Here is a 24,617-nt window from a genome sequence, read left to right on the forward strand (position 1 = left end):
CAAGGTTGGTGAGTTAGACTGGCTAAGCCCAAACCACTCCTTTTACTTAATTGCAACTTGTTCCTGGTGGTTTCCTGAGTAATTAGTAGGCTGCAGAAATGGAGGACACTGTTTTGAAATTGCCTAAACCATGCTGAGTAGTAGAAGGAGCATAGGACTAGCAACATGACCCTGAGTGAGGCATTTGTCCTTTCTGGCCTCAGTTTCCTCATCTGTAAATTGAGATTAATGAAAAGAGTGACTTTGCAGGGTGATTTTGAGGAGATAAATAATGTAGAAGGATTTTGTAAATTATAAGTTGTTTTACAAGCATTAGTTATTGCTGATGAGAGTGAAAGAAAGAATAAGAACTGTGAACTTTTGTCATTGGGTCAATGCCAGTGTCAATGAAGTAGAAATTTGGTTCATTGCTACCGCCCCCTCCCTATCTCATCTCCTATCCTGTATGGAAGGATATATTTTTCCTCCAAAATTTTGTTATAAAACTAATTTAAGAAAATCAGGCACCGTAACATACCATAAGGCAATGTGGTACAGTGGTTAGAGCAGAGACGCTAGAACCAGATAGCCTCAGTGGAATCCCAGGTCTGCTCCTTATTACCTATGTAATCTTGAACAAGTTATTTAAACTCTCCAAGCTTCAGTTTCCTCATCTGTAAAATGGAACTTATATTAATAGTATACACCCCATAGGATTGCTGTGAGGATTAAATGAATTAATGTTTACAAACTGCTTAGAACAGTGCCTGCGTCGACACTTTCATATTCCATCAAATTGATGGACATAATTCAGCACTCCCCTGTCGTTTCAAATATGAATTCTGTCCCATTTTTCGCTAATATAAATAATGCTGTGACGAACATCTTTGTGTTGTCTGGATTGTGGTTAACGTGATTATTTTCTTAAGTGATGTTTCTCAAGTGGGAACAAGCAAAGAAAAATTCCTTAAAGGAGGCAAAGGGTAAAGGGCTAAAATGGAATTTACCCTTTCTTGATACTGCTAAATTAAAATTACACGACATTCCTAGCTTTATTCAGTAACATCTCCTGAATGCCTAAAATGTGTCAGCACCGGCCTGGGCCCTGAGGATGCAGAAATGTAGGGGCCAGGGCCTTCCTTCCCAGGAATTTGGCTTTCTATCAAGAGCTGCCTTAGTGGCAATTCGGAATTTCACTTTTCTGTTGGTTTACATGTGGCTGCAGCTCTTGGCTTTTAGAACTTCACTGAGTTTACTCACTGAGGTTTAAATGTAGACCAAAAAATGTCCCGAGTATCCTTCCTAGACCAGGGCGATGTAGTTTTTCAATTTAAACAGTGATTGAATGGCTAATTCTTAACGCTGCTCTGGTCCACCCACTCCTTGTGAATCTCTCTCTCTGTCTCAAATTTAGCATTTCCAATGCTGGGCTCACCTGGATCCCAGCCCCCAGACCAACTCCTCTTCCATTGTCGCCCCTTAAATGACGTCGCCGTTCTCTCTTAATCATCTCTAAGGATTTCCCCTTTCCCTTCCCACCCTTTTTCTCCACCTGTCAGACAGCTCCCGTCTTTCATTCTCTTTCTCAGAGTCCTAGCTTTCTCAGCCCTCCTTCTCCTACACTCAACCTGACTGTTGAAGTGCATGTGTGTATATTGTTTGAGTGCTTTCTCTGACATTATTTAAAAAGTCCATCCCTTATTTCATTCAATCCCCACTGCTATTGTTATCATCGCCATTTAACAAATTAATAGATGGAAAATTTAGGCCCAAAGAGACTATGTCCCATACCCAGAGAGTTCCCAGATCTGTTCTGATTCCGTCGCACGCTACCACCTGCACGTAACTCCCAGTTGTCTTTCTAAGGTATAGATTTGATCATTGTTGTTAAGTTCCAAAAATCTCTTTCGGTTTCTCATCGCACAGACACCCACCCTCCAACACCCTAACCTGGCATTCAAGGCTCTACTTAATCCGCATTTTACATTTTAATCTCCCATACCCTACTGTTCATATCCCTTAATATCTGGTCATGCCTCTCTTCTCTTTTCTCCACATACTTTGTACTGTTTTGCCTTTGTGGCTTTGTTCAAACTCTTCTCTCTAGATTGCCTTTAAAAACAACAATCCTGGGGCCAGCCCGGTGGCCCAGTGGTTAAGTTTGCACACTCCACTGCAGCGGCCCAGTGTTTCGCTGGTTCGAATCCTGGGTGCAGACATGGCACTGCTCATCAAGCCATGCTGAGGCGGCGTCCCACATGCCACAACTAGAAGGACCCACAACTAAGAATATACAACTATGTTCCAGGGGGCTTTGGGGAGAAAAAGGAAAAAATAAAATAATTTAAAAAATAAAAAAATAAATAAAAACAACAATCCTCCCCTTTTTATTTTGCTTCCTGCCATGTTTCCTTAAGAGTATTTTAAGTTTGCATTATCATAACCAGTAGGAAACCTTGCTCTCTGAAAGTTAATTAAAATAGTGGAGGGAGGACTTCCATTTTCTTTAAATAGTTGACAGCCTAAATTTCCAAGTCAGCCCTTAAGCTGCAAAGATAACAAGCTACTCGGGTAACACAACACAAACACACAGAATTCCTGAAAGCTGACACGTGGAGGAGGCAAAGCATTATCAGTGAGCCAGACACAAATGAGTTTGTAACAGCAAAGCATTTTTGTTTTTAAAGATCCTAAAAGGTTGAAGTTACCAAGTAACTATGGGATGAGGGCACTTGTGCTTATAAGAAAAAGTGAGTGACTACAATTTACAATTCAGTGCTGGGTCAGAATGAGCGTGTATTGTCACCTAGCTTCAAATGGGAAGGAATAATTTACAATTTACAGCTGTGCCACAAAATGCAGCTATTTCCCATGGGAAAGGAACTTCTCTGGATGCCAGAGAGTAGTTAATGAAGGGAGGGGAAAAAAATCAAAGACTTTGAAGAACTTCTCCCCCTCGTTCTTACACCTCTGGAGCACTCAAAGCTCTAAAATATCTTTCCATTTCCAGGGCTCTTAAAATCAGTGACAATAATAAAAATAGCAGCTCCCAGGGCAGGGGCTGCACCAAGCACTTCCTGGCGTCAATGGGGAGGCAGGAGTGAAGACAGGAGCTCTAGAATTTAGCTGCTTGTGTTCAAATCCAGGCCCAGCCACTTGCTGTATAACCATGGGTAACTAACCCCTCTGGAACTCAGTTTCTTTGTCTCAATAAATATTCCATGGCATTGTTATTATTACTAATGTGTTTACCGTCACACCAACCCTGTGACAATAAGCACTATTAGTATCCCCCCCCTTTTTTTTTTTTTTTGAGGAAGATTAGCCCTGAGCTAACATCTGCCACCAATCCTTCTCTTTTTGATGAGGAAGACTGGCCCTGAACTAAGATCCGTGCCCATCTTTCTCTACTTTCTCTGTGGGACGCCTACCACAGCATGGCTTGCCAAGCAGTGCCATGTCCGCACCTGGGATCCGAACCGGCGAACCCCAGGCTACCGAAGCGAACATGCGCACTTAACCGCTGCGCCACCAGGCCGGGCCCAGTATCCCCATTTTACAGACAGAGAAACTGAGCTTTGGAGCAAGTAAGTAGCTTACTGTCTAGAGAGTGGCCGAATTAGGACCCCAAGCCTCATGTTCTTTACGGCTGTCAAGAGCCTCCTTTTTTCTATCCCAGCATCAACTTGTAAGAATCATTACCTTCCTTGCTGGCAGAATAAAGAAGGCTGACTTGACAGAAATGGAACATTTCTGTCTTATTTCAGGCCAGGGCTTTCATGAATCAGCAAAATGCTTTTGTGAAAAATCTGTTGGGAAGTAGCTTTTGTTTCTCCCTGTGAAATGACTCTATTTTAAGGTTTGACTTAAGGGTACAAACAAGTTCTTTCGTAAATCAGTTCAGTACATTAATATTTTATTTATTTTTAGTGATTTGTAAATAGTTCTGTGTTAAGCTGCTTTACGTGTCTTACAAACATTAACTCATTAATTGTCCTCTCCACCCTGTGAGGTTGGTATAATGTCATCCCCACATTACAAGTGAGGTTAAGAAACTTTGTGTGGCATTATATTTATATTACTATGTTATGGTATGATATTTCCCAATGGCTTGGCCAGATGTTAAGAGATGTTATGTTGGATAAGCAAACAAGATAATAACAAACAGTGAAACACGGGCAAATAAGTATGGGAAATACCTGGTTAAAAGTTGAACAAAGTTCAGGTCTTGTTCGAGAAGTTTCCAATCTGCTCGTGTGCATGGCGAATCTCCCAGAAGACTCATAAGCAGGGACACTTGTCCCTGATGTGTGAGCATCTTGCCAGACCAGTGTTTCAAGGACTTCGCTTTGTTAAGTGTGGGTTTATTTATTTGCTGAAAGCTCTGTATTAAAACGCCTTTGAAAGGTAAGCAGTTTGGGCAAGTCTGTTCTTCGTACTCCCTGCCAGATTTATTACTCCCCTCAATTTTAATTCCATTAACTCTTAGGTAGGGTAAACACTCATCAAGTTCTGAACTTGCTTTTTCTAAAGAGCCCTGAATTTGGAGAGAATCATCCATCCCATCCAATGGGCACGTTTTCATCTGCTCTATGCATAGAATGTTGGGGCTGCTCAATATTGCGCGTTTGAACCCTCATTTTACAGCTGATGAACTGAGGAGTGACATGGTCATGACAGTTCAGGTAGACAAGAGCAGACCTACAGTCCCCAGGTCTCCCTGACTAGCTCAGATTTCCCGTTTTAGCTTACACCTGTGTGAGGAGGCCTGCATGGATCCTTGCTGTCCCGATGGAAGGCAGTGAGAGACAGTAGGCAGTGGACTCTACCGTGGTAAGTGGTGTTATCAGTGGAGTGGCCCCAAGTCTAACATTAGCCACTTGAGGAGATAGCTTAAGAGTGAGAAGGCAGGAAATGAGCACTTGGTCATCAGTATCCTTGAATACTTTGCCTTTTTCTCGTTGCTCAACCGCGTTCATTCTTGTCAATTAAATACCCACAGTGTAGGAGGTGCTGGACCAAGCAACGGCTTGGTGATGGAGGCAGACTGAATTTCCGGTCTTCCTTTTGTTACTGAACCACAATCCTTCTGCATCCTTTATAAGAGACACTGGGGAAAGACATAGGCTCTGGATCCAGACAGGCAGGCATGAGTTTGAGCAAAGCCCTCCTCATCTGATGGTAGTGTGACCTTGAGCCATCGTCAAGCCATCTGAACCTAAGGTCCCTTTTCCTTAAGAGTTTTGTTGTGAGGATTGAATGCGATAAAGTGTCTTGCAAGGTGCCTTGTACAGAATGGAAATTTCATACCTGGAAGTTTGCTTCCACTTTCCACTAAGTCTCATCTATTAGAATGGGATGCGTTTTTGTTGTTTTTTACCGTCTTAGCCATTTTTAAGTGTACATTGAGTGGTATCAAATACGTTCACATTGTTATGCAACCATCACCACCATCCATCTCCAAAACTTTTCATCTTGCAAAACTGAAACTCTGTGCCCACTAAACAATGACACGTCTCCCCTCCTCCCCCAACCTCCAGTAACCGCCATTCTACTTTGTGTCTATGAATCTGACTACTCTAGGTACCTCATATGACTGAAGTCATACAGTATTTGTCCTTCTATGACTGGCTTATTTCACTTAGCGTAGTGTCCTCAAGGTTCATCTATGTTGTACCATGTGTCACTATTTCCTATATTTTAAGGCTGAATAATATTCCATTGTATGTATATACCACATTTCATTTATCCATTCATCCATGGATAGACATTTGGGTTATTTCCACTTTTTGGCTCTTATGAACAATGCTGCTATGAACATGGGTATGCAAATATCTCTCTGAAACCCTGATTTCAATTCTTTGGGGAAGAGAGATGCATTTTGTAAGAAAAGTCCCTGACTTCCAGACACTTGATTAAATTCCACCATTTATTGGGGTAGGGGTGGGGTGAGGGCGTAGAAATGTAGGACTGACATGAAATCCTTGTTCTAAATGATCAGATCTTACCCATCAAAATTAGTACTTAAAAAGTCCACTGCTTACATTAAAAATATTTTTGTAGGTGAATGTTTGTTGACATGCGAAGGTGATTACAATATATGAAGTGGAAAAAACCAGAAGTATATATATTATTAATTTTTGTTAAAAAAGCATGTATACCAATATATTCAAACTCATGATACATGTATAAAAACTGATCTATAAGTTATAGCATAGTGCAGTGGCGTCTGAATTTTTTTGTTCATACAGCCCCAGTCTCAATATCTGTATACTTTTTATTTATTTATTTATATAATTATACATATGTAGAATCATGTGCATTTTAAAATATTCACAAAAGAATAATGCGTCCAAAGGGATGAGCTAGAGTAACACGTTCAAAGGAATGGACACACATAGACATCATTGGAAGTTCTAATATTTCCTTTCTGCACACCCGCAGACCTCCCCACCCTGGAGACTACAGTGGAGTGCGTTCTCGAGTTAGACAAGGCTGAGTTTGGTTCTGGGTTGCTCTTCTCATTGGTGAACAATCTTAGCTAAGTTACTGAACATCCCGAAGCCTCAGTTTCCTTATCTTTAAATAGGGATAATTATAGTTCTTATTTTTTTTAATTGAGATATGAATGACATATAACATTACATTAGTCTCAGGTGGACAGCATAATGATTCGATATTTGTATATATTGTGAAATGATCACCACAAGAAGTCTAGTTGATATTAATCACGTATATAGTTACAAATTTTGTTTTCTTGTGACGAGAACATTTAAGATCTACTCCTTTAGCAACTTTCAAATATGCAATACAGTATTGTTTGCTTTCCACACTACCTGGTTTGTGGTAGGGGCAGAAGAAAGCTATTATCGTTGTTGCGACTGACAGTTGTCTCAGGATGGTGGGAAGAGACATGTTTAGTTTTTCTTCTTCTTTGCATATTAGTGTGTTTTCACTTATCGACAATGAAAATGTAGTGCTTCTGCCCGAATGTTTTTAGATGTTATTCTGTGTTTTTAAAAAACTCAGAGCTTAGCACGGTGACCTACAGATCTCCCGCACTGTGTCCTCTTTCAAAATGAATGTAAGATTTGTGGAAGACTGCCCACTTTGCCTAACAGAAACTCCCAAACCAAGGCTTAAAGCCTTTCTCTGCCACCCAGAGCAGGGAGCCCTGACCCCCTACAGCATGTGGGAGGCCTTTCCAGAGCCTCTTGGCTCCCAGCGGCCTGTGTGCCTTTGTGAACAGGCTCATTCAGTTCTGGGCACAGGCGCCTGAGGCTGGCCAGGCAGAAAGGAAGCAATTAAGACAGTGGAAACCTACCAGGGAAAAAGCTGTTAGCAGGGCAGACTTCATGGGTGTGTGACCTGTGCAGTCACACAGGGTCCTCTGCTCAGAAGGGCCCCACGCTGGATTTGATGCTCTTCTGTCACCATCTTGAAATTCTTAATGATTTTTTAACAAGGGGCTCCACATTTTCATTTTTCACTGGGTCTGGCAAATTGTGTAGCTGGTCCTGGCGGTTGAAAACCATAAGGCATTGAGGAGGCTTGCATGTTGAATGCATTATTAAAAGAAGGGGTTCTCTTGTGGGGGTCTAAACAGGTGCTCTATCGAGAAAGGTGGAACTACAGAGAATGCTACAAGCCAGCTGTTTTGCATATATGTCTGGGTATCTCTTAGCTTATCTCTTTTCTGATTGCAACATGCATGATCTCCCAGGTCTGAGGTGTGAGGAGTAACATAATCTCTACCTCCTAGGGCTGTTGTGAACATCGAGAGAGAAAATGCACATGAAGGGGTTGGAACAGTGCCTGGCACCTGGAATATTCATTTGTAAAAGCTTCCTAAATATTCAGTCCCTTCATCCTTGTGTTAACTATATGAGCTAGGTAGTATTATTATCCTCATTTTACAGATGAGGAAACCGAGGCCCCGAGAAGTTGTGTAATTTGCCCAAGTCACACGGCTGATAAGATGTGGAGCTGGGATTCGAACCCAGGCCACCTGACTGACAGCAGAGCTCATGCTCTCATTTCATCATTATGCACGCTGCTCTTACCATTATCTACTAGGTGCCAGGTACTCTAAGAGTCTTTATGTCATGTTATCTTTAAATTGTAGCTGTTGAGATCTGCCCTCTGCAGAGGTGGAGGCTGAGGCCTGGTGGCCAAGGTCACGTATCTGTTCCACATATAGTGGAACTTAGATGTGAACCCTCATCCTTTGAATTTCCACTCTGCCTTTCCCCTAGATAATTCTTCAAAAGTGAATCTCAAAGATGTTTAATGGTATCTACTCGACTGGGCTGATAATGCAAATGCAATTAGACACTGGGGAACTCCTGGACCCACGTGCCAGATGATTCTGCATGGCTTGTTTCTGGTGGTAATGTAATGTTGTCTGCACTAGCTCAGACCCTGGAGTCACGCTGGGTTCCAATCCCACGTTAACCTTGAGGAGCTTTATGGACTTCCACAAGTGTCATCACCTCTCTGTCTTAGTTTTTCCATCTGTAAAATGGGATGGTAATCTTACCTGTGGAAGAGGATTGTTGTGCAGATTATGTGCAGGAACTCACAATGTGTGCTTAGTTCAATGCCTAGCATGTAGTAAGTATTCCAAACTGTTAAGCTATTTTGCTCTTTTGCTTTTCAAAAAGAAAGGTTTTGCCTGTGTTTGAATAGAAGAAATTACTTTTGTTTGTTTTGATAGTTCTTCGCAGTTCACACAGCTCTTTTTCAGACTTTTATCTCATTTAGACTTTAAGATGACCCTGTGAGGAAAGGAGTGTCATCTCCTCTTCACAGAAAACTAAGGCAGTTAGGGGCAGAATCAAGCTAGGAATCAAGGCCTTTGCTTTTCACAGCTTAAGTGTTTTGCATTTCAAAACACTTTGTGTTTCACAGTTTAAATACTTGATGCAAGTAAACAAAAACAAAAAACCCCAAGTTCCACCTTAATACATCTTAAACAGATGCTAACACCACAGTGAGGATGGATCCTGTGCAGGAAATAACTCTCTTGATTTATTTGGGTTGTCAGTTTCCCTCTCTAGGAGTGAATGTGGTCATGACGCCCATTACTGCTACTTGGTACTAAAATGAAACTCAGCCTGGTTGGGCTTTTCAGATAGCGGCTGGTTACGATATTTGGATGTTTGGTATTCCGTATGAATAGAAAGTAACATGACATGAACTTCTACTCTTCAAAGATCAAACCAACCAGCGTCTACCTGAGCTAAGGGATGGCATTTTGGGGGATGACGTCTGTATTCCCTCACTGATACACATTCAGAGCCTTTCGGTTTGGTTCAAGAAACACTGAGTGGCAACATAACACATATTCAGTCTTATTATCTGTGTTCAAATGGCTGATGTGGTTAATCCAGTTTTTGTGTGATCAGGAAGGAAACGTTGAGTCACACATGCAGGAAGAAGGGATAAAGCTTTGGGGCTTCCAGGTGACCATAAATAATTTTCACTTGTCTAGTAGGATATTTCTCAGGACAGGAACAGATTTCTTTGACTTTACATTCTTTTATAGGAAAACACTCTCTGTATTGATTATTTGTTTTGTGTGCCCTTTCTTCTAACTCTAGATTTGTATGAGAGATAATTTTTAAAAATTGTAGTAAAATATACATAATGTAAAATTTAGCATCTTAACCATTTTTAAGCATATAGTTCAGTAGTGTAAATTTATTCACATTGTTGTGCAGCCAATCTCCAGAACTCTTCAGTTTACAAGAATAGAACTCTGTGCCCACCAAACAACTCCCCATTCCCCCTGCCCCCAGCTCCTGACAATCACCATTCTACTTTCTGTGTCTATGAATTTGTAAAATATTTTTATTTTAAATATTAACAGATTTTCATGTTAACCTGCTTCCCAGACTAAGTCATTCTTATGGATTGTATTTCTTCTAAAAGAGTTGAAAGTTCGGAGTAGACAGGATTAGAATCCTCAGCAAGCTGGCTAATGTTTAGAAAAATCTCTCATCACATTTTCATTATTATTAGAAATTCTTTAGACTTAAAAAAAGTAGTTTGACAGTTGATCCCTATCGAGCATGCAGACGGATGGCATAATTTGTCCTCTGTTACAAGTTAGTCTGCAAACAAAAATTTAATGACAAAGGAATTCTAGCTGAGAGGACACTATTTCTCCCAGAACACAGGCAGATTTCTTGCATCTTGGTTAAAGTGCTGAGATGAGGGTCTGACTCAAATTCCGTGGATTGGTCCTGATGTGGGAAGAGCAAGTTTCAAGGCTGAACTTCTACCAGTTACTGTGGATTCTGTTGAACCCCGTCCTAAAACTCCTTACAACTTGGGACTTGGCAGTTCCCTTCAAAGCTCTTTTCCTGTGTGGTTTCTTACGAACCCTTAGGGTTGCCAGAGTTAGCAAATAAAAATATTGGATGCCCACTTAAATTTGAATTTCAGATAAACAGCCAGTAATTCTTTTGGTATAAGTATGTCCTAAATATTTACTCTGGTAACTCTAACCTAGATCACCCACTGGGGATTCTTCTCACTGGTAATAATCCCCTCCCAGCCTGGTCCTAAAGTGGTAGGAGTCAAGTGGTTGGTAAAATCTTTGGTTTCATGTGCTACGATCAGAAAGGAAAGAACACATGTATTGAATATAGGCAGATGCCTTTCACACTCTATTGTCATCTTCCCAAGAACTCTTGAAGTCAGGTCACTATTCTTTTTATAATGGGGAATCCAAGGCTAACAAAGGTTGGTTTACCTAAGACCACAAAACCCATAGGAACGTGGAGACCTGGGACTGAATCCGCTTCTAACTCCAAACCTTATTACTGCAAATCACAGGTCTAGGTCCAGCTGGTTGGTTGGTCTGTTGATTTATTTCTAAGTGTGTGGAAGCTTTGCAGGAGCCTGCATCTAAATCCTGGCTGCACCTGTGCCAGCTCTGGTGGGACGGTGGGCAGTTAGCTGAGCACTCTAAACCTGCGTTTCCTTATCTCTAAATTAGAAATAGCACCTACATTTAGGTTCGTGATGAGGATTAAATGAGTTCCTACAAGTAAAATGCAGAGCACTTATCTACCACACTGCACCTGCCCAGGACAGTCTCCTTTAAAGCCACAAGAGTTTTTGGTTTTGGTGAGGTAGATTGGCCCTGAGCTAACATCTGTGTCAGTCTTCCTCTATTTTGTATGTGGGACCTGCCCAGCGTGGCTTGATGAGCTGTGTGTAGGGCGGTGCTGGGATCCGAACTTGCGGACCCCGGGCCGCCAAAGCAGAGCGCGTGAAGGTGACCACTACGCCTCCGGGCTAGCCCACAAGAGTTTCTTTTATTGTCGTGTGAGGGAGCTGAGAGGTCTGAGGGAGCTGGGAACCAGAGGCAGCCTAGAGATGCGTGCTCCCACCTGAACCCCAGTGAAGGAACTTCATTTTTGTCAAGATGAAAGCTCCCGCTGCACCCTCCGCCTTCCCCAGAAGCTGCGGTGGGGGGCGGGGGGGGGGGGCACATCCCTAGGTTTAGCAGGCGACCAGGAGAATGGCTTATATAATCCTTTCAGTTCTCACTTTCCACTCTGTAAATGGCTACAACCTGATTTGGCTTGAGGTGTGATTAAGAAATGTTTAAACGGGGTGGGGAGGAAATTCCAAGAATGGAAAGACCCTGTGACTTGGAAGGGGGCGGGGGGTGAGGTCTGGCCCGGCCAGCCTGGCTTTTCCGGCCCCTCCCCCTCCTCTCCACCCCAGCTTTCCAATTCCCTCCTCTCCTTCCTCCTCTGCACCTTCTGCTGCTCTGGCCTTGGAGTCCCGAGAACTAGCCATCCAGCTGCGGGGCCTCTGGATCCAGCGCCACCCCACTGCGGGGCCTCTGGTAAGCTTACATCAGCGGGCTCTGTTTCCCCCATCTGTGAATGCAGGAGTTGGACCAGATGAACTGAGCTCGCTCACTGGACTGCCTGGGGTTTGGTCTGGAGGGGTGGAAAGAGAGGAGGGCACTTCATTTTAGCTATTATGACGTTATCTCGGTCTGTAAGCAGTTTTTCAAACTCACTCTTTGCCATAATCAGCAGCGGCATCAGACGACGTTGAGTGGGTTGAGCCCTAGCTTTCTGCCTTTGCGTATGATTGACTATGAATGGAAGTGTCAACTTGTTTCCAACTTTCTCCCTGTCCTTGTCCCAGGGCTCGGCAGGTGGAGAGATCTTACTATGAATTTTTTGAGTCAATATAAGAAACTGGGCATCAGGAATACCTCGTGTGGTTGAAGGAGCCTTTGTCGGGGCACTGGGCTTCTCACCCAAAGTGAGAGTCAGTTTGGATGCTCTGTTTTACAATTCTGCTGAAAGGACAGGGGTCTGATTTTGTAGCTCTTTTTAAGACTAAATTTGGGATCTTTGGTATTAGGGGACAACTATCGACTGTAGTTGGTTTGGTTCAAGAAACCCTGAGTGATGACACGTATTCAGTTTTGTTATCTGTGTTCAGATCTCTTATGCGGCTTAATCCAGTTTTTGGCTAATCCAGATTAATCTAGTTTAAAAAACAGCCTGTCCTCACCCAAGAAGCAAACATCTTAATAGAACTGATCAGTGGCCACCATAATTAAAAATTCGGAAGCCCCAAGTTAAGCTGATGAAAGTCCCCCCTTTCCTCCCCACCTGCTCGAGCCCCATTTCCTGTCCTCCATCTGCGGGATCCCGGAAGAGCTAGGCAGAGTGGTTAAAGTGGGGGTTTGGAATCACATCTACTACTTTCTTGCTGTTTGTTTAAATTAATCTCCCTTAAATCTCAGTTTTCACTTCGGTGGAATGGGGATGCTGGTGATAGTAACATGAAAGGCCTGTAGAGAGGGGGTTACGCCCCGTCTGCCACCTGCAAATGCCCTGTGAGTGTGAGCTGTGAGTTCAAAGCATTTCTTCTGGGGACTGACTGGACAGTGCTCAGTGAGCCTCACTGCTGGGTCAGCCTCTCAGAGTCTCTTGACCCAACCTCCTGGGCTGTCCTCAGCCTCCTTGACTTTCTTGCTTATTTTAAATTGTTGATTACGATCTCTTTCTTGAAATTCTCCCCATGGTTTATGATGTGTTTATTCTATCATTCTATTGCAGTGGTTCTCAAGCCATTTGATTCCTGGGTCCCACCTTCAGCCCTTCCAATATTGTAGGTCTGGAGTGGGGCCCGAGAATTTGCATTTCCAGCAAGTTCTCAGACAATACTGATGCTGCTGGTCAGGGGACTGTGATAACTGCAGTTTTCTTTTGCTTTTCACCGTTAATATCCCTTTCCTAGGAATTGGTAGAGAGAAATATACTGTTAGAACCCCCTAACAGTCTGTTAGAACCTCCTAAGTCAAGGAGATAGTGAAGTACATTCATCATTGAAGGCCGAGTTCCCAGAAAACTGAGAGAAATGGGACTTTTTAAATTAAAAAGGGTGATTTGAAGGCAGTCTTGCCAGTGAAAAGCTGCTCCAAGTACATTGATAACATACCTTAAACTACTAATCACGTGCTATTGATCAATGCCAGTAGATTAGTCCAGGAAATTATACACTGTAACCAAGATCCTTTTAATAATGACATGTTTAAGCTAGCTGTCATCCTTACACACTCGAATGCTTTAGTAGTCATAAGTTGGCACCTGTTACACCATTTAACAGACATTAAATACACTTTTTCTGACCGTCACGATCATTACTTTGGCCCATTCCTTCAGTATAGTGCAAAACTGTGACGGCCACCACAGGTTTCTAGCACGCGTGGATAAGGAAGTGGCTGATCCCAGGGTCTGTACAAGGCATCACCAGCAGACTGGCCAGTGTTTCCAATTAGCACAATTCCTAATGACGGTCAATCTTTAGTTTGCATGGAGCACAGTGTTAGAGCTTTCAGCTGTGACAACTTGCCCAAGTTCTCGGAGGCCCCTTTTCAGAACGCTTTATTTCATTTCTCCTAATATTTAGGCTACATGTGTCTTTATCTTGAGGATTGAAACAGGCATTAACTATAGCTTTTTTTACGTTTGTATATATATTGTTATGAAATACAGATTTTGAGTTATGCTTGTCTGTGGATGAGAAAAAGACTCCAGTCCCAAGTTGCTTTTTAAATAGCTTAGTTTATTTCTTTGTGTTGTGAATTTTCTACAGCCTTTTCCATTGGGTCATTCATTATATTTAACATGCGCCTTTTAGACACCTTTGTTTTGGGTTTCAGGTAAGGAAGAGCTTTAGCATCGAAAAGAAAAGGGAAGTTTGGGGCTTGGCTTTTTTTTTTCAAGCTGTCCTAGAAACCTAGGGATGCCCCACTCCAAGCACAAACAGCTACCATCTTCAAGGGAACACCGTGGTTCGTTTGCTCTAGGAAGCCCTAGCACCCACAGTTTGCTAATTGCCTGCCCTCCCTTGCACGGCAGCCTCAGAATGGCAGGTGGCTGATTGTCGCTGGGAGCAAGTTCCCAATTAGCCACTAACAGGTGCACACATTTGCTGGGGGTGGCTGTTTCCACACAAGTGCTCCAGCACACACAAAGGGTGGCCTCGGTTTTGCCAACCATGTGGCTTGCTCAAAAATGAGTGAGGTTGGCACATTCCTCCAGGGCTTTTGAGGTCAGTAAAGAAAAACAACAGCCCATGAAAGGGGGCTTGAGAATGCCAAAAGGAATCATCGCCTGAAGAGTAGTCACAGTGGCTAAATGGTGGCTCATGGGCCGCTTCCTTCCAGAAAGCTGTCAGAATAGGAATCTGGAATACCTAAAGGAGGGGTTCAGCCTAGATAATCAGATAAAACGCAGATATGTTCTTCATTGTGACATCTGAATTCCTGCTGAAACGATGAGGAAAAGTAATTTCTGGTTTGGTTACGGAGAAGTAGCAAGTCTTGTAGATTTATGGGCATTCTCTCTGGCTCGGACCCGGAGAAACCAATCTCTCTTGGCAATTCTGGTCAAGTGCATCTTTAAAATAACATTTCCATGGCCATTAGGGTCAAGAATGTCCAGACAGGGTGAGTGCATTTACTGCTGGGGAAAGGCAGAGACATCTCCGCCCAGGCCTGCTCACCTCCCAGATGCTTTCGGGCCTTCCCTCTGGATTCTGAGGTTGATACTGATTCATAGAAACCCAGCCTCCTGCCCTGCCTACCTGCCAGCCGGGCGGGGCCTTCTGTGCTGAAGCCAGACCTGGCTGCCCCTATAAGCTCAGTGGATCCACGTGGCCTCAGGCTCCCAGGCAAATTCCCCACCCAGGTTCTTTGGAGGGTGAACTAATAAGCACTCAGCTGCTGTCAGTTCACTCAAACGGGAAATCCTGCTGGGTCCTAAACTCTGAAAATGATCGGGATGAGCTTTAGAATAATGTGCCGGTGTTTCTGACAGCTTGGTGGCATCAGTTTTCAGTAAGTTCTAAGCTCACGCATTAGCATTGCCGCACTTCCCCTCTAAGCAGCCATGGGCTTGCTCTTCAGCACCCTCGCTTCCACCCACTAGCCGTAGTTGATTTAGTTTTTGATGCGAATTATATCATACAGAAGAATGCATAAAACATTTGTGTATGGTTTAAAGAATAAATTAGAAAATGCTCAGCCACATAACCACACCCAATGAGGAATATAGTGTGTCCTGTGCCCCCCGCCGCCCAATACACTCTCCCCGCCCCCCCCGCCCCCCCTCCCCCCGCCCCCCGAGGCATTCTGACTCTGGTAGATATTTGTTATTTTCTTGTATACTTTTATCACCTACAAAAGTGATATGTTTCTCTTTAGTTTCATTTTGCTTACTTTGGAACTTTGTGTACATGGGACTGTGATGTATATATTATTTTGGGTCTCTTTGCTTAATGTTTGTGAGACTCATCATGTGTGAAGCTATAGAGTATTTTCTTTGCTGTATGGTATTCCATTGGATAAATACACTATAGTTTTGACATTTCTACTGTTTGGGAGTATTTGGGTTGTTTCCTTTATTTGACTGATTGTGAACAATGCTGCTATAAACCTTACTCTTTTGTGCAAGTTTCTGTAGGGCTATACCCAGGAAGGATCGCGGGGTCATAAGGTATGCAAGTTTCCAAACTGATCATACCAATTGACATGCTCACTAGCAATGGATAGGAATTCCTATTACCCTGCATCTTCGTGGCAACTAGGTATTGTCAGAATTTTAAGTCTGGCACTCTGGTGTGTGATGGTGATTCATTTTGAGGGTCTGATTTGCCTTTCCCTGAGTACTTATGAAGCTGAACGCTTGCTTCTGTCTGTTAGCTGTTTGGATTTCTCCTTCTGTGCACTGTTTGTTGAAAGGTTTAACCCACTTTTCTGCCAGGCTGCCTGTCTCAGCCACTTTTTGATCCTTCTGATGCTCCCTCTTTGAGTGTTGTAGCTAGGTCCACAGTTAGTCACCTCAATATCAGCGGTGGTTTGTTAGAAATGAGTTATTTAATGGGTTCTTAAGAGGAAAGTGATGTTGTGTGTTCACAAGGACAGAATGTTTTGCAATGGCACAAATGACCAAATTTGAAGAAGTAATCTTCTAATACAAAAGTAATCTTTCTAATACAAAAAAATAAGGCTGTGGTCTTTCCTGGGAATGTAATCATTTGGGATAGTCCAGATTCCCCATTTGTCAAAATTACTTATATGTCTCTTTTTTTTCATGCACTACTGACAGTTTGCACTGTTAATAAATTTTCTAAAACTGGAAACCAAGTTGAGAAGCTGTGGAGGCATCTCCCTATCCATTCTTTCCTAAAGTTTATGTCAGAAATGGTTTATGTCAAAGCGATGGTGATGGGCTGCTGGCATGTTTTATACGGCATGCACAATGTTTCAGTTTTTATTTTTCATTTTAGGTTTTTGTTTTTTAGTTGAGGCAATATTTTAAAGTTCAGATATTTTACATAAACTTTGCACTTTTGCCTTATTTTTGAGAAAAGGCAATCATTAGGCGATAGTAGATCCACAGTCCCATACATGGCGGAGATTACCTGGGTATACATGGTGGTTCCCTATCAGCAGTGGAGTCTGATTGTTCTTCCCCAGTATCCAATCTCCCTTTCCTCCATATTAGTAGCATTTGTAGCTAGGTATGTGGCTGTCCAAAAAAAGACTACATATCCCAGTGTCCTTTGCAATTAGGGATCACCGTGTGATTGTTCTGGCTGGTGGGGTTAGGGAAAGTGGGCAGCTTTCACTTTCTGCTCCTAAAGGACTACATTTGCCTTCCCTCGTTGTTTTTCCCCTACCTGATGGCTGAAACGTGAACATGGTGATGGACTGTCTTGGACCATGTGAAGGCTGGGGATGGTGAAGCAGCAAGAGAAGAGTTTGGGCCCCAGAACACTTTGTGCTGCTCGAGGTCTGACTTTTATGTAAAGAGAAATTAACTAAAATGCTGATCTCTGTCATACACGGTCAAATTTATATCCTAAGTAATTCTTCAAATGGGCAGTGTTTTCTTCTCTTCCTCACAGTCTTCACCATTCCCCGTTGTATCCCTGTGTCTGATGCTGAGTTTGACTTCCCTTTTTTCAGCTAGCTTAGGCAGTTGACTTTCTAATGCTTCTCTCACTTGGCTCCTGTTAGACATTTGCATCTAAGATGTATTTAGAAAAAAAAAAGAGAGAGAAAGAAGATTAGGGGCCGGCCCCGTGGCCGAGTGGTTAAGTTTTCTCGCTCCGCTGTGGCAGCCCAGGGTTTCACTGGTTCGGATCATGGGTGCGGAAATGGCACCGCTCGTCAGGCCACGTTGAGGCGGTGTCCCACATGCCACAACTAGAAGGACCTGCAACTAAGATATACGACTGTTTACGGGGGAGATTTGGGGAGATAGAACAGGAAAAAAAAGAGAAGATTGGCAATAGTTGTTAGCTCAGGTGCCAATCTTTAAAAAAAAAAAGATGTATTTATATTCTAATATTTATAATCTATGACTGACACTAGAGAAAAATCCTTTAAGTCTAAAAGCTACAATTAGAAGTTTTAGGGTTCAGTTATCAGGAGTTTTATAATAGTCAAAGTCGGAGTTTCTCAACCTCGACATTATTGACATTTGGGCAGGATAATTCTTTGTTGTTGCACCTGTGCATTGTAGGCTGTATAGCAGCATCCTGGCCTCTTAGAGGCCAGGAACACCTCCTTCCTCAATCATGACTGTCAAAAATGCCTGAAGACATTGCTAACTGTCCCCTGAGGGATAAAATTGCCCAGGTTAAGAACCACTAATTTAAAGTGTATATATATGTAGATATATATATTTTTTAATTAATAGAATATTTTTTTAGAATAGTTTTAGGTTTACAGAAAAATTGAGCAGGAAGTACAGAGAGTTCCCATATACCCCCCCAGCCCCGCTCTGCCCAGTTTCCGCTGTTATTAACATCTTGCATTAGTCTGGAACATTTGTTAGAAATGATGTCAGTATTGATACATTATTATTAACTCAAGTTCATAATGGGATTCACTCTGTGTTGTACAGTTCTTTAGGGTTTGACAAATGCATAATATCGTGTATCCATCAGTGCAGTATTGTTCAGAATAGTTTCTCTGCCCCTAAAATCTCTTGTGTTCCACCTATTCAAGTAAACTCCTTCTAAAGTAGCCTAAATTCTCCTTAAAATGATCCCTAATCCACTTCCTTTTTAATGCACGTTTTAGTTGCTTCCCAGTAATTGACTAGTACCCAAAAAGTCTTAATGAATGAATACTCATTGTTATTTAGGTTGCTCGTTCATGATTAACCTTTGGTAATTTATTGATTTATTCAGCCATCATTTCTAGATGAGTAACATCTTATCACATCTTACAACTGGGATAGGTTCTAATTGTGTATGGTTAAAATTACTCTTGAGAATTCTTTGGGAAGATGACATGTCAAAGACCAAAGTTTATCTTTCAACAAATCCAACACTGGCAATATTTTTCTCCAGTTGAAATGCATAGCTGTTTCTTTAGTTAGGCACTAAATACATGCTATATATGTTTAGTGGCATGTATTAAATGCTTAAATGCTGGAAAAATCTCAGTGTTGTGAATTGCTGGTGCTTTGAGGACACAGGAAGTAAAGCCATCTTGAAGGGCAGCAGCTTCAAGCCTCTCATTTCATAATTATTCTCAACCATGAGCTTGTTGAATAGAATGATGGATAAAATTTCTCCCTTGTTTCTTTCCCCCCTCTCCTCTCTCTTTTGGCTGACCTTGTTTGCCTAAGTTAAAAGCAACTCCATCATATGAGACTTGCTTCTACATGCTAGGTATGCGGTATACACTTAATACATATTTGCTAAATGAACAAATAAATTTATGGCAGACAGCTGCTTCTACTCTAGTGAGGTCTTGATTGCTAGAAAGTCAATTATAATCCAAAGAAATAAGTCAGTGCTAGGCTGAGTTCTTGGAACATAGCATATAGTTCACATGGACCCAGAAGATAACACACATGTGGTTGGTGGTGATGATTAATTACAGAAAGTGTTGTCCTTATTAGAACATATACATGTATTTACCCTGCATAAAAAGCTCACAAGCCAACTTCCTTGCAAAGGAAATGGGATTTGAAGGACAGAGCATAAAAGAAATTATTAAGAAAAATAAATATCATTACTAGGCGTTGACAGGTGACCTTTAACATGAGTAAATTGGATTGTGGTATATTTTGGTTTTCAGGAAGCCCAAACCAGTTTCTCAAGATTGTCAATGCCATTAAGCTATACTCTCAGATTTCAAATGAATAGGGAGATTTATCCTTATGTAAGAACAGGAGCCAAGTGACTTTTTGTTTCCTGTAGTAATTTGTAAAGCCGGATCTTTCACCTTTAGAAAGGGCCACAGACCTGGTTTTGACATGTAATGTTGACAGGTGCAAATCGTAGTGTCTCCAAGCTAGGTGACACTCAACTCTAACTATCTGTTCTTACTAAAAGCTGGTAAATTTATGTGTAGTTTGCTCAGTGGAGTCACTTGGTTGCCCCGTGGCATGGTCAGGAAACTTGGTGATGGAACTAGAGAACAAACTTTCTGCAGACCTTGAAGGAGAACCACTTACACCAAACCTGATCAGGTGACAGGAGTGAGCAATTTCGAATACAGCGCAGTGTAAGGTGGGCCAAACAAACCTATCTGCAGGCCATGCTTGGTTCCCTGGTTTGATCTATAATAATTGATCTATGAGTATTGAGTGAATGCTTTGGGAGGAGATTCGCCTTGGGTTCAATGTTTGGTCCTCCACTTGGGGTTGATCTCTTTTAATATCATGATTCACATTGGGGCAAACCCCAGGGAAGTTAAGGTAAAAATGCATAAATGATGGGTTTTGGAACTAGTTGGTTCAGTGTTTCCATTTGTAACTAGGGGTGAGAGTGAAAGGAAGCTATGCCTTGCCAGAGATGAGAATGTTTATGTTGGCTCTCTAGGACACTGCTCTGTCGGGGAATCAGGTAATGGAATACAGTGGTTATGGTCTTGGCCTTTGACGCCAAACAGACTAGGTTTGCCTTCTGGCTCCACTTAGTAGCTGTGAGACACTGAGCAAGGGGCTTAGCTTCTCTAAACCTCACACTCTTACTTGTAAAGTGGGGATCGTAATAGTACCTACCGCGTGGGAAGAGTTGTGATGAGACTTACATCAGATAAATAATGCCCAAAAAGTGCATTGCATGGTGCTGGCTCTTGGTAACCTCTCAACAGAGAGCAGCTAATGATAAAGATACCATGAGGTAGAAAGTAGGAGAAGAGTTACCAATATGCTGTTTGGTGAACACCAGTTCAATCCAGAATTGGAGTGGCTCTTTCATGTACTTATCCCAGGCTTTAATAGACCTTAGAGTCACATCTATTTCCTCATAGGCTACCTCCGTAAATACTCAGGGCAGTGAGCAAGTATTGTCTCTCGCACAGTGCAGGGCCAATTATGACTGGGTCGTATTACCTGTTCTCCTTTCTGTTAAGTTCCAGAGAGACCACACCCTTCTCTTTTGACAACCAGAATTTTGGCATTGTATAATTAGATAATAACTGACCTTAGTACACAAGGTACATTTTAGTTCGCTTGATGCAATTTAAGGGATACCTTGGCTTTCATTAGAAACACATTTTCAAGTCATCTTTATTCAAGTGATTTCCACAGATGGGCGACTTGGTCTATGTTATTTCAGAGAGTGGTAAGGAAATAACAGATGAGTAATAGGAAGGTCTCCATAAGCCTTTTTATTGTAATGATATCGATTATGAAAAATTGGTGATAATCTGTGAATAGTTTTGAATATTATATAACCACTAAAGAAAATTATGAGGGTGCTATAGGAATGTGGAGCAAATGTGTAACGAAATTTGAAAAATGCTGTGTGAAAATAGAATGTGGAATATGCATAATTATAATCATGATTATATAATAAAACATGCATACTAGAAATACACAATGAAAATGGCTACAAGTTTATGAGGGGAGTAAGGAAAGTGAGATTATGGCAGTTTAATACTATTATTTTAATTTTTTTGTCATTTTAAAAACTTCAGGGGCCGGCCCTGTGGCTGAGTGGTTGAGTTCGCATGTTCCACTTCGGCGGCTCAGGGTTTCACTGGTTCTGATCCTGGGTGCAGACCTAGCACCACTCATCAAGCCATGCTGAGGTGGTGTCCCACGTAGCAGAGCCAGAAGGACCTACAACTAGAATATACAGCTATGTACTGGGGGGCTTTGGAGAGAAGAAGAAAAAAAGAAGAAGAAGAAGATTGGCAACAGCTGTTAGTTCAGGGCAATCTTTAAAAAATAAAAACAAAAACTTCAAAATAACAAATGAGGGGCTGGCCCCATGGCCGAGTGGTTAAGTTTGCACACTCCACTTCCGCTGAAGGGTTTCACTGATTTGGATCCTGGGCACGTACCCAGGACTGCTCATCAGGCCATGCTGAGGTGACGTCCCACAGAGCACAACCAGAAGGACCTACAACTAGAATGTACAACTATGTACTGGGGGGCTTTGAGGAGAAGAAGAAGAAAAATATATATCAAATGACTTGGAGGGGTTGTCAAATTGGGGGCTCCCTCTAGTTATAGTCCATAGCCTTATGTGTACTGACAATGTTTTGATAGAGCCCAATGTGCTGTAGTTATTTTTCAGATTTCATGTGATGACTAGCTTGAGTAATATTTTAGGTAACACTGACTGACATTACTGTATTACTCTTCTTTATAGTGATGAAAATGCCAGGAAAGATTTAAAGACACTACCAGCCTTTCCAACCAAAACTCTCCAGGAGCATCCATCCCTCGCTTACTGGTAAGCCACAGCAAGTTGACAGGTGACCCCATTATCCTAGCCTCCCATGAGAACTACGTGCTCTTCAGGAAACTAAAATATAAGAGAGGGAAATATCAAATTGCCCATCGAATGTGTCAGAGTGACCATAAGTAGACCTTGATCCTTTCAGTGAAAGGACCTTGTCAAAGCGCGCTGGAGATCATCGCACCAAGACTGCAGCTGTTTGTGAAGAGTGGCTGTGTGCCTTCTCGTTCAAGCTCATGCGAGTTCTGTAGAGTGTGCTTCTAGGGGGACATAATGCTCAGCAGATGTGCAGTCACTGTGTAACGCAGCCTTAACCTAGCAGAATGGAATATAAGTGTTATGAAATACAGATTTCCTTGGACAGAGGTTTTCTCTGTGGCCAGAGATGACCTAAATGGCCAGAGGTTTTCTCTATGGCTGGAAATCATGTATTTTGAGTTGTGTTTTTCATTTGTATTTTAATGAATCCATAGTACCCATTTTCCATATGACATTTTTCCTAGAAAACTACATTTTTCCCCCTTTGAATTACTTACGTTCCCTTTAAATATATTTTTTTTGGTTTAAGGCTCCAAATCCTGATGCCAGTTTTCCTTTCCACTGAAAAACTAATTATGAAATAAATGTTCAACATTAATAGCTTTAATATGAAAGTTAGAATACATTTCCCAAATAAATAATGAAAGTGAGTACTGAGGCTACATTGTATCCTGAGTCTGGAACGTTCTAAATGAATCATTGTTGGGTGATAGTTTTTTAAGAAAAAAAAGCAAGGACCAATTACCATTGGTTACTGGTTGTGTAGAGATAAAAACATTTACTTTAGGTTCTCCTTGAGATATGGCTGAAAGAAGTACCTGTCTGAAAGTAGACTGCAAGAGCTGAATGATGTCAGAAATTTCCAGACTTCACCCAGCTTCTCTCCTTTCTAGTCAAGTTTTATCCTAGGATAATAATGAAGGGTTTTCTGTTAAAAAGCAGTGTATGTGTCCCCAGATAGTGGCAATAGAGTATTTTAGGTTGAACACAGACTCAGAAGCAGTTTTAATTCTTTCGAAATCTTTCTGGATAATTAAAGGAAAATGTCTTTAATACCTAACACTTGCTAATCTTTCTTTTGTAACCCTTTTAATTTCCCCAACAAGGCTCTCTAACTAGCATTTAATAACATTATTTTGTATTTATTATAGTCCATTCATTTATGGCAAAGGATATTAGTTTTTCATTTGATACATTGACATTATGTTTCCTTTTCTAATAAAATTAAGTTTTCAAAAATATCCATATATATTATACAAGTTTATTATATAAAATATAAATTAAGAAATCATGATGAGATAGTCAAAGGTCTGAGGTTCAGGAATCCATGTCCTGCAGAAACAGAAGTCAGCCAGCTTCTCTCTCCCAAACCAGCTGGTGAAGGCCTTTCTTGAGCTTCTCTCGTAGCCATCTGAGAATCTTAAAGTTGAGCCTGTAGCTCCTGTAATCAGCCATTGCCATGCTTTTCACTTCCTTGTTTTACAGTGAGGACAGGGTAATTGAGCATTATTTGAAAGTCAAAGGTCTGACTCGGGGTCAAGCTGTGGTTCAGTAAGTATCTTTCTTTCCTTTTGCTTACATAGAATATTCATGTCTTCTGTTTGAAGAGGTCATCTGAAATGATTTCAGTAGTGTAGTTTGTGTGTATATAGTCTTCATCTGGTTAGAAATAGCTTACCATGAATTACAAAATGTCTGTGGTCATTCCATACATTCATGTTATCAATTTAGATGCCCACCAGTGTCAGGTAGGTAACAGAAATGAAAATGTAAGCCAGTGTAGGACACTAGGGAATGGTGGGAACTGTGGTAAACTGGAGAGCTTTTGCTTTGGGTAGAGGCAAGGCTACTCGGCTTCAGAATTCAGGCATAGCATTGCCAGATTTTCTGATATTTTCCAAGAAAAACTGGAAATTCTGATTTTTAAATCCCAATTTTAAACATGGCAAAATAATTTTAAGAAAATATTAATATAGTATGAGGCAAACACAACCTATCTGGAGGCCGTGTTTAGTTGCATGGTTTGTGACTCTACTTTGGGTGGGGCACACAGTGTTGGTGTTGGATAATCTGTTTCTTGTAGCTTTGAGGAGGAGCCTAGTTTTTATTTTATTTTTTAATTTTTTTTACATTTTTTTTGAGGAAGATTAGCCCTGAGCTAACATCTGCTGCCAATCCTCCTTTTTTTTTTTTTGCTGAGGAAGACTGGCCCTGAGCTAACATCTGTGCCCATCTTCCTCTACTTTATATATGGGACGCCTGCCACAGCATGGCTTGCCAAGTGGTGCCATGTCTGCACCCGGAATCCAAACCAACGAACCCTGGGCCAC

General features: G+C 41.7%; 1 protein-coding gene across 8 annotated transcripts in view; it reads left to right on the top strand.

Annotated features, from left to right (window-relative positions):
- Positions 1–24,617, top strand: part of FRMD4B (FERM domain containing 4B) — a 308,178-nt gene that overhangs the window by 245,548 nt on the left and 38,013 nt on the right. For all 8 annotated transcript variants that reach the window (XM_070238641.1, XM_023620093.2, XM_070238640.1 and 5 more), the window contains 2 exons: positions 22,159–22,242; positions 23,773–23,838. In XM_070238641.1, the coding sequence (XP_070094742.1) occupies positions 22,159–22,242; positions 23,773–23,838 (150 nt within the window). The remainder of the gene's footprint in view (positions 1–22,158; positions 22,243–23,772; positions 23,839–24,617) is intronic.

Source organism: Equus caballus, chromosome 16 (assembly GCF_041296265.1).
Source record: "Equus caballus isolate H_3958 breed thoroughbred chromosome 16, TB-T2T, whole genome shotgun sequence".
Classification (NCBI taxonomy): Eukaryota; Metazoa; Chordata; class Mammalia; order Perissodactyla; family Equidae; genus Equus; species Equus caballus.